Source organism: Physella acuta, unplaced genomic scaffold (genome assembly GCF_028476545.2).
Source record: "Physella acuta isolate Inbredline_101_S28 unplaced genomic scaffold, ASM2847654v3 ptg000658l, whole genome shotgun sequence".
In the NCBI taxonomy this organism is placed as follows: domain Eukaryota; kingdom Metazoa; phylum Mollusca; class Gastropoda; family Physidae; genus Physella; species Physella acuta.
In genome coordinates, this window is record NW_026732177.1 from 935,883 (window position 1) to 946,464 (window position 10,582).

The window sequence follows — 10,582 nt, forward strand, 5'->3', positions numbered from 1 at the left end:
CAACCTAGCTGTAACGGTACCTAAGTTATCGTGTTTACACACAGACAGACACACACACACAGACACACAGTGTGGTGTAAAACGTCAAGATTTGTAAAAATCTCGATTTTTTTTTTTGGTACGATTACAAGACTTTTTCTATACTTTGTATATACGAGAAAGTAAAAAACTATTTGCGATAAAAAACTATTTGCGATAAAAAACTATTTGCGTTAAAAAAAACTATTTACGATAACAAACTATTTGCGATAAAAACTATTTGCGTTAAAAAACTATTTGCGATAAAAAAAACTATTTGCGATAAAAACTATTTGCGATACAAACTATTTGCGATAAAAACTATTTGCGATAAAAACTATTTGCGATAAAACTATTTGGGATAAAAAAACTATTTGCGATAAAATCCGTCCAGAAGCACGTGATCTCTAAAATTCATGAATTCTTAAAAGTAGAAAATAAAAATTAAAAAAAAAAAAAACAACTTCTATAGCAACAAGATTTTCAATGGACTGAAAATAAGATTAAAAACTGCTTTCTTTGATAAAATCGTTGGTCGCTCACAGGGGCGTAGCGACCCTTCCCGGCGCCCGGGGACATACTTTCAATTTGGCGCCCCCTTGGGAGCAAATTTTCGATTTGCACCCACCCCCCTCGAACTTTTCATTTGCACCCCCCCCCCCTCAAACTTTCGATTTGCACCCTCCCCTCGAACTTTTCATTTGCACCCCCCCCCCCTAAGGTCGGCGCCCGGGGACATATGTCCCCCCCCCCCCGCCCCCCCCCCCCCTCGCTACGCTACTGGTCGCTCATGAGATCTTTTACATATTTTAGCGACAAAAGCTTATTAAAGAAAGCAAATTAGTTTTATTTTCTTATTATCGGTGCATTCAAAAGCTTGTTGCTATAACTATAAAGGTTTTTTAAATATTTGTTTTATTGTTTTATATTGTTATCTACCCTTTAAAACTGAAATAAGTAATTTTAAAATTAAATTGTAATGGCCAATTGTCTATCTAATTGATTTTAAAAAGTGCGATATTCTTTTGTTGTCATCTTAGATCTACCACTGTGCCAAATTTCAGCTCACTTGGACAATGGGAAATGGGTAAAATTACGATTATGCGATTTATGAAGCCACACACATACACAAACATACTGAGCAAGCTAAATGAAAGCATGTAATAAACATAGATATACAATTTTGATTGTATGTTGTTATTGTTCTTTTGAGTGTTTATTTTTAACATATTGGATGTAAAAGTAATAGTAAGAGAAACTTTGGATGGCTGTATGATTGCTCATGGTTTTCATCTCTTCGACGAAAGTTTACCCCCCCCCCACCCCTCGAACGAGATGGAATTTGTATATTAGGATATATGCTTTAATCTATGGTGTGTGGGTATTGTACAGGATATAATTGATCTGTGGTGTGGGGGTGTTGTACAGAATATAATTAATCTGTGGTGTGGGGGTGTTGTACAGAATATAATTAATCTGTGGTGTGGGGGTGTTGTACAGAATATAATTAATCTGTGGTGTGGGGTATTGTACAGGATATAATTAATCTGTGTGGTATTGTACAGGATATAATTAATCTGTGGGGTGGGGTATTGTACAGGATATAATTAATCTGTGGGGTGGGGTATTGTACAGGATATAATTAATCTGTGGGGTGGTGGTATTGTACAGGATATAATTAATCTATAGGATGGGGGTATTGTTCAGGATATAATTAATCTATTGGGTGGGGGTATTGTTCAGGATATAATTAATCTGTGGGGTGGTTGTGTTGTACAGGATATAATTAATCTATAGGGTGGGGGTATTGTTCAGGATATAATTAATCTGTGGGGTGGTTGTGTTGTACAGGATATAATTAATCTGTGGGGTGGTGGTATTGTACAGGATATAATTAATCTATAGGGTGGGGGTATTGTTCAGGATATAATTAATCTGTGGGGTGGTTGTGTTGTATAGGATATAATTAATCTATAGGGTGGGGGTATTGTTCAGGATATAATTAATCTGTGGGGTGGTTGTGTTGTACAGGATATAATTAATCTATAGGGTGGGGGTATTGTTCAGGATATAATTAATCTGTGGGGTGGTTGTGTTGTACAGGATATAATTAATCTGTGGGGTGGTTGTGTTGTACAGGATATAATTAATCTATAGGGTGGGGGTATTGTTCAGGATATAATTAATCTGTGGGGTGGTTGTGTTGTACAGGATATAATTAATCTATAGGGTGGGGGTATTGTTCAGGATATAATTAATCTGTGGGGTGGTTGTGTTGTACAGGATATAATTAATCTGTGGGGTGGTTGTGTTGTACAGGATATAATTAATCTGTGGGGTGGTTGTGTTGTACAGGATATAATTAATCTATAGGGTGGGGGTATTGTTCAGGATATAATTAATCTGTGGGGTGGTTGTGTTGTACAGGATATAATTAATCTGTGGGGTGGTTGTGTTGTATAGGATATAATTAATCTATAGGGTGGGGGTATTGTTCAGGATATAATTAATCTGTGGGGTGGTTGTGTTGTACAGGATATAATTAATCTATAGGGTGGGGGTATTGTTCAGGATATAATTAATCTGTGGGGTGGTTGTGTTGTACAGGATATAATTAATCTGTGGGGTGGTTGTGTTGTACAGGATATAATTAATCTATAGGGTGGGGGTATTGTTCAGGATATAATTAATCTGTGGGGTGGTTGTGTTGTACAGGATATAATTAATCTATAGGGTGGGGGTATTGTTCAGGATATAATTAATCTGTGGGGTGGTTGTGTTGTACAGGATATAATTAATCTATAGGGTGGGGGTATTGTTCAGGATATAATTAATCTGTGGGGTGGTTGTGTTGTACAGGATATAATTAATCTATAGGGTGGGGGTATTGTTCAGGATATAATTAATCTGTGGGGTGGTTGTGTTGTACAGGATATAATTAATCTGTGGGGTGGTTGTGTTGTACAGGATATAATTAATCTGTGGGGTGGTTGCGTTGTACAGGATATAATTAATCTATAGGGTGGGGGTATTGTTCAGGATATAATTAATCTGTGGGGTGGTTGTGTTGTACAGGATATAATTAATCTGTGGGGTGGTTGTGTTGTATAGGATATAATTAATCTATAGGGTGGGGGTATTGTTCAGGATATAATTAATCTGTGGGGTGGTTGTGTTGTACAGGATATAATTAATCTATAGGGTGGGGGTATTGTTCAGGATATAATTAATCTGTGGGGTGGTTGTGTTGTACAGGATATAATTAATCTGTGGGGTGGTTGTGTTGTATAGGATATAATTAATCTATAGGGTGGGGGTATTGTTCAGGATATAATTAATCTGTGGGGTGGTTGTGTTGTACAGGATATAATTAATCTATAGGGTGGGGGTATTGTTCAGGATATAATTAATCTGTGGGGTGGTTGTGTTGTACAGGATATAATTAATCTGTGGGGTGGTTGTGTTGTACAGGATATAATTAATCTGTGGGGTGGTTGTGTTGTACAGGATATAATTAATCTGTGGGGTGGTTGTGTTGTACAGGATATAATTAATCTGTGGGGTGGTTGTGTTGTACAGGATATAATTAATCTGTGGGGTGGTTGTGTTGTACAGGATATAATTCATCTGTGGGGTGGTTGTGTTGTTCAGGATATAATTAATCTATTGGGTGGGGGTATTGTTCAGGATATAATTAATCTGTGGGGTGGTTGTGTTGTACAGGATATAATTCATCTGCGTGTACCAACTTGTCTGTACTTGCCCGGGGAGTGTGTAATGTCGCTCTCCCTATACTAACAAACATGAATTTCGCTCTCCCTATCCCAACAACCATTAATGATGATCACAACACTCTCCCATGTTTATCGTTGCCATGGCGACATTCGAGAAGATGATGTTTTCTATCAAACTACCACATGACACCCGCTTTCTTTTGACCATCTCGGGCGAGTGTGTTGTTGGTGGGGGGGGGGGCTGAGGCAAGCATTGGCACAAAGACAAGAATGGACCCAGCTGGTTGATCGTGAATGTTGTCCAAGTTATTGCTGACACTACAACCAACACCACAGCTGTCCTGCCTTGTTGTCCAAGTTATTGCTGACACTACAACCAACACCACAGCTGTCCTGCTATGTTGTCCAAGTTATAACTGACACTACAACCAACACCACAGCTGTCCTGCTATGTTGTCCAAGTTATAACTGACACTACAACCAACACCACAGCTGTCCTGCTATGTTGTCCAAGTTATTGCTGACACTACAACCAACACCACAGCTGTCCTGCTATGTTGTCCAAGTTATTGCTGACACTACAACCAACACCACAGCTGTCCTGCTATGTTGTCCAAGTTATAACTGACACTACAACCAACACCACAGCTGTCCTGCCATGTTGTCCAAGTTATTGTTGACACCACAACCAACACCACAGCTGTCCTGCTATGTTGAACAGCTGATCATATTTCACGTCTCATCTGATACAGATTTTCATTTGTCTACAGCAGCGGTATCAGGTGGTGCGGCCAAGATTCTCCGAAGGATTAACCCTGTAATCCAACAACCACTTGACTTATCTAGATTTAAACAATTGCATTAGCTCATCTATAAAAGAATTCCGGTCGCTTTTTTGGGTTAGACTTGAGCATATGCCAGTCAGGGTAAGTTCTGTTTTATGGGTCCTGTATTCTGTTTTATGGGTCCTGTATTCTGTTTTATGGGTACTGTGTTCTGTTTTATGGGTCCTGTGTTCTGTTTTATGAGTCCTGTATTCTGTTTTATGGGTCCTGTATTCTGTTTTATGGGTCCTGTGTTCTGTTTTATGAGTCCTGTGTTCTGTTTTATGGGTCCTGTGTTCTGTTTTATGGGTCATGTGTTCTGTTTTATGGGTCCTGTGTTCTGTTTTATGGGTCCTGTGTTCTGTTTTATGGGTCCTGTGTTCTGTTTTATGGGTCTTGTGTTCTGTTTTATGGGTCCTGTGTTCTGTTTGATGGGTCCTGTGTTCTGTTTTATGGGTCCTGTGTTCTGTTTTATGGGTCCTGTATTCTGTTTTATGGGTCCTGTGTTCTATTTTATGGGTCCGCCGTTCTCTAAGGGTAAGTTCTGTGTTATGGGTCCTGTTTCATGTTTTATGGGTCCTGTGTTCTCAAGGTAAGTTATGGGATGGGTGTTAAATAGTGGCCAAAATACAATATTTAGGTGGTCTTCATATGAAATGTTTTTTTTACCAATGTTGATCGTCTTATAAGAAAAAAATTAGAATATCTCCTTCTTGTTTCTAATTATAATACTGAAGGGTTTTTCTCCTACACAATTAAGAACTACGTTACACACCGTCTGGCCCCTAGCAAGGTGAACAAGAGAGGGTGAAGGGCACTGGACGAGAAATTAAGACAAGAACAGGCAGGTTTTCGCCAGGACATATTATTTTTGACCACATAGCCACTGTGCACATAATTATTTAACAGACTAGTTGCAATTGCGTTTGTATATGGCCGAGCTTTGTCTATTTTGAGATGTCATTTGACAGTGTGGACAGAGATGTCATTTGACAGTGTGGACAGAGATGTCATTTGACAGTGTGGACAGAGATGTCATTTGACAGTGTGGACAGAGATGTCATTTGACAGTGTGGACAGAGATGTCATTTGACAGTGTGGACAGAGATGTCATTTGACAGTGTGGACAGAGATGTCATTTGACAGTGTGGACAGAGATGTCATTTGACAGTGTGGACAGAGATGTCATTTGACAGTGTGGACAGAGATGTCATTTGGAAGTTGATGAGCCACTATGGGATTTCTCCAAAACGAATCATTCAACATCTTTGTAGACTCTGTCAGATTAGCTACAATAACAAGTAGATAAACACTTTGCCAGTGAAACCAGAGTATGTCAAGACTGCACGTTTTCGCCAATAATCTTTTTGCAAGTCGTAGACTAGATCATAAGAAGAACAACCTTAGATTAAAAAGCCAGAATTAAGTGGACGCTCACCAAACAGCTGGAGGACCTAGAATCTGTGGACGGCATCCGCATACTCGTACATCGACATCAGCATACTTGTACATCGACATAAGCATACTCGTACATCGACATCAGCATACTCGTACATCGACATCAGCATACTCGTACATCGACATCAGCATACTCGTACATCAGCATACTCGTACATCGACATCAGCATACTCGTACATCGACATCAGCATACTCGTACATCGACATCAGCATACTCGTACATAGACAGCAGCATACTCGTACATCGACATCAGCATACTCGTACATCGACATCAGCATACTTGTACATCGACATAAGCATACTCGTACATCGACATCAGCATACTCGTGCATCGACATCAGCATACTCGTACATCGACATCAGCATACTCGTACATCAGCATACTCGTACATCGACATCAGCATACTCGTACATCGACATCAGCATACTCGTACATCGACATCAGCATACTCGTACATAGACAGCAGCATACTCGTACATAGACAGCAGCATACTCGTACATAGACAGCAGCATACTCGTACATCGACATCAGCATACTCGTACATCGACATCAGCATACTCGTACATCGACATCAGCATACTCGTACATAGACAGCAGCATACTCGTACATCGACATCAGCATACTCGTACATCGACATCAGCATACTCGTACATCGACATCAGCATACTCGTACATCGACATCAGCATACTCGTACATCGACATCAGCATACTCGTACATCAGCATACTCGTACATCGACATCAGCATACTCGTACATCGACATCAGCATACTCGTACATCGACATCAGCATACTCGTACATCGACATCAGCATACTCGTACATCGACATCAGCATACTCGTACATCGACATCAGCATACTTGTACATCGACATCAGCATACTCGTACATCAGCATACTCGTACATCGACATCAGCATACTCGTACATCGACATCAGCATACTCGTACATCGACATCAGCATACTCGTACATCGACATCAGCATACTCGTACATCGACAAGGTTACAAGAAATGACTATTTCGGAAGTGGATCGCTTCACATATGTAGGGAGTGTAGTAGGTAAGGATGGGGGAGCAGACGAGGACATCAAAAGCCGTATCAGAAGTCAAAGTATGCATTCAACACCCTCCGCACAACCTGAAGACTTCCAGAGCCCTGTTTAAACTTTACAAAATACAACTGTCTTACAGTAATGTGAAATCTGTTCTGTTGTTCTTGGACGTGGAGAGTACCACGAGCTAATAACAACAGACTTCAGACTTTCATTAACGGATGTCTGCGTCACATATTGAACATCAGGTGGCCTGAAACAAATGACTTATGCCGAAATATGGAGAAACCCTGGACAAGACCGTATTGGTAAAGAAATACAAAATCGAAAATGAGATGGATTGGATACATTTTGCGTAAACCAACAAGCAACAGACACTAGATTGGAATCCCTAAGGAAAGAAGAAAGTAGGAGGACAAAAACAATATGGGTCAGTTGTCAGTGAAGCAGAAACAGCCGGAATGTCGTGGGCCCAACTTGGAGGAATGTCGTGGGCCCAGCTGGGAGGAATGTCGTGGGCCCAACTTGGAGGAATGTCGTGGGTCCAGCTGGGAGGAATGTCGTGGGCCCAACTTGGAGGAATGTCGTGGGCCCAGCTGGGAGGAATGTCGTGGGCCCAACTTGGAGGAATGTCGTGGGTCCAACTTGGATGAATGTCGTGGGTCCAACTTGGAGGAATGTCGTGGGCCCAGCTTGGAGGAATCGCACAGAAACAAGCGCGAATGGGTGTAGTTCCGTCCCTATGTTCATTAAAGAAGTCCACAGGAATGATGAAGATGATGAATTATAAAATGAAAGTCATATTTCTTCCATTTTATTTATTCCACGTTCCCCATCATGTTCTTCCTCGTCATATAACAAATCATGTTCCTCAACATGTTCCAAATCATGTTCCTCAACATGTTCTAAATCATGTTGCTCAACATGTTCTCAACATGTTCCTCAACATGTTCTGAATCATGTTCCCCAACATGTTCCACATGATGTTCCAAAAAATGTTCACCATGTTTCAAATCTTCCTCCTACAGATGCTGATTCTAATCGTCTGCTCGCTGGTCCTTCAGACTATCTCAGCACAACCACAGGCCATCTACCCGATTTTTCCGTCAGTAGGCAAGTTTTTTTTTGTCAATTTATCTGTTATTTCAGCCGGCAGTAGGCAAGTTTTTTTTTTGTCAATTTATCTGTTATTTCAGCCGGCAGTAGGCAAGTTTTTTGTCAATTTATCTGTTATTTTAACCGGCAGTAGGCAAGTTTTTTGTCAATTTATCTGTTATTTCAACCGGCTGTAGGCAAGTTTTTTGTCAATTTATCTGTTGTTTTAGCCGGCAGTAGGCAAGTTTGTTTTGTCAATATATCTGTTGTTTTAGCCAGCAGTAGGCAACCGCAACAAAGTAACTATGAAAAGAATTATATAGATAGATAGATAGATAGATAGATAGATGATCGTAAGTGATGTGTTGGTTGACTATCTGCACAGGTGCAAGTCTTGGCTTTAATGGAAACATTCAGGCCAGCCCAGTTGAGCTACCTGCCGTCTCCTACATCTTCGATCAGTACCCCGTGCAAGCAGTATATGGGGCGTTTGGTGGTAAGTAGATGGGGGGGGGGGACCAGGATAGTACAGGGGTCAGGAGAACGGGGGAGACGAACTTTGAACTAACTGCCGTCTCCTATATCTTCGATCAGTACCCCGTGCAAGCAGTATATGGGGCGTTTGGTGGTAAGTAGATGGGGGGGGGGGGGGGGACCAGGATAGTACAGGGGTCAGGAGAACGGGGGAGACGAACTTTGAACTAACTGCCGTCTCCTACATCTTCGATCAGTACACCATGCCAGTAGTATATGGGGCGTTTGGTGGTAAGTAGATGGGGGGGGGGGGGCAGGATAATACAGGGGTCAGGTGAACGGGGGAGTCGAACTTTGAACGCCTTGTTGAAACTTGACCTAATGTTTCCCAGGTTTAGACAACTTGTTCGGCAGCCAAAACTTGACCTAATGTTTCCCAGGTTTAGACAACTTGTTCGGCAGCCAAAACTTGACGTAATGTTTCCCAGGTTTAGACAACTTGTTCGGCAGCCAAGTTTACGTTGACCTAATGTTTCCCAGGTTTAGACAACTTGTTCGGCAGCCAAAACTTGACGTAATGTTTCCCAGGTTTAGACAACTTGTTCGGCAGCCAAAACTTGACGTAATGTTTCCCAGGTTTAGACAACTTGTTCGGCAGCCAAAACTTGACGTAATGTTTCCCAGGTTTAGACAACTTGTTCGGCAGCCAAGTTTACGTTGACCTAATGTTTCCCAGGTTTAGACAACTTGTTCGGCAGCCAAGTTTACTACACAGGCGGGGCCTCGGGGGGCGCCACGGCGTACGGCGCTAACGGCCTCCCCTTGTACCCGCCCCCGTACTACCCCTGGAACCGGCCCGGCAACAACACCAACAGGAACTGGAACCACCACATTAACATCAACGGCACCGATAGTTGGGACGGACGGACGGGGATTTACAAACTACCCAACAACGGTGGGTTATGCGTAGATAGCATGCTGTATATTGATGTGATTTGATTTTCTTGCAGATAGCGTGCTATTTATTGACGTCATTTGATTTCTTGCAGATAGCGTGCTGTGTACTACGGTCAAGGAAATACTAACAGGGGTCGCTGGCCTATTAGGTGGTGACAAAGGGGGTCTTTTGGGTGGGCTATTAGGTGGTAGCAAAGGGGGTCTTTTGGGTGCGTTATTAGGTGGAGGTTCGGACGACCAACCATCCCAGAAAAGTGGAAACCCTGACACCAGCAACCAGCAACCCCAGAGAGGCTCGAACCCTGGTCAGAGCTTCCAGCCTTACAGGGGCGTATACCCAGCCCCGCCCCTCCCTGTACATGCTGGCGGCCAGGCCTGGACTGGGTTCGGACGTTAAGACACGACCAGGGAGAGGACAAGTTGCATCCCTTGTAGTGATTGTCGTGGGAGGTGAACCTCAGAATACAATCTTGGAATAAAGACATTTTGTAAACCAATCATCGGTTGTCTTTGTGTGTGTACGTGTGTGTTGTGTAGTGTAATGTGTGTTGGGTGTGTGTTTGTGTGTGTGTGTGTCTACACAGATCCGGCCACACAAAATATGGCGGATAAAGGAGGTGGTGCTGACTGGTACCTTGGACTCTGTGGTCAAAATTTGTAGCTGGTCAATGAACACCCATTAAATGTGTATCTGGTCAATGAACACTCACCTGATTTGTACCTGGTCAATGAACACTCACCTGATTTGTACCTGGTCAATGAACACCCATTAAATGTGTACCTGGTCAATGAACACCCATTAAATGTGTATCTGGTCAATGAACACTCACCTGATTTGTACCTGGTCGATGAACACCCATTAAATGTGTATCTGGTCAATGAACACTCACCTGATTTGTACCTGGTCGATGAACACTCATAAAATGTGTACCTGGTCAAGGAACACTCACCTGATTTGTAGCTGGT

General features: G+C 42.0%; 1 protein-coding gene across 1 annotated transcript; it reads left to right on the top strand.

Moving 5' to 3' along the window:
• Positions 1–4,620: 4,620 nt before the first annotated feature.
• Positions 4,621–10,113, top strand: LOC131948712 (uncharacterized). Its single transcript, XM_059310379.1, has 5 exons — positions 4,621–4,678; positions 8,119–8,203; positions 8,571–8,681; positions 9,396–9,614; positions 9,709–10,113. Exons 1-5 carry the CDS (start codon positions 4,667–4,669, stop codon positions 10,011–10,013), a joined length of 732 nt encoding a protein of 243 aa, XP_059166362.1. The 5' UTR covers positions 4,621–4,666; the 3' UTR covers positions 10,014–10,113.
• Positions 10,114–10,582: the final 469 nt, after the last annotated feature.

Excerpts from the sequence above, each read along its gene's own strand:
- LOC131948712 (XM_059310379.1), top strand. Across the intron at positions 8,204-8,570 it reads CCCGATTTTTCCGTCAGTAG|GTGCAAGTCTTGGCTTTAAT; the intron begins GCAAGTTTTTTT and ends CTATCTGCACAG. Across the intron at positions 8,682-9,395 it reads AGTATATGGGGCGTTTGGTG|GTTTAGACAACTTGTTCGGC; the intron begins GTAAGTAGATGG and ends AATGTTTCCCAG.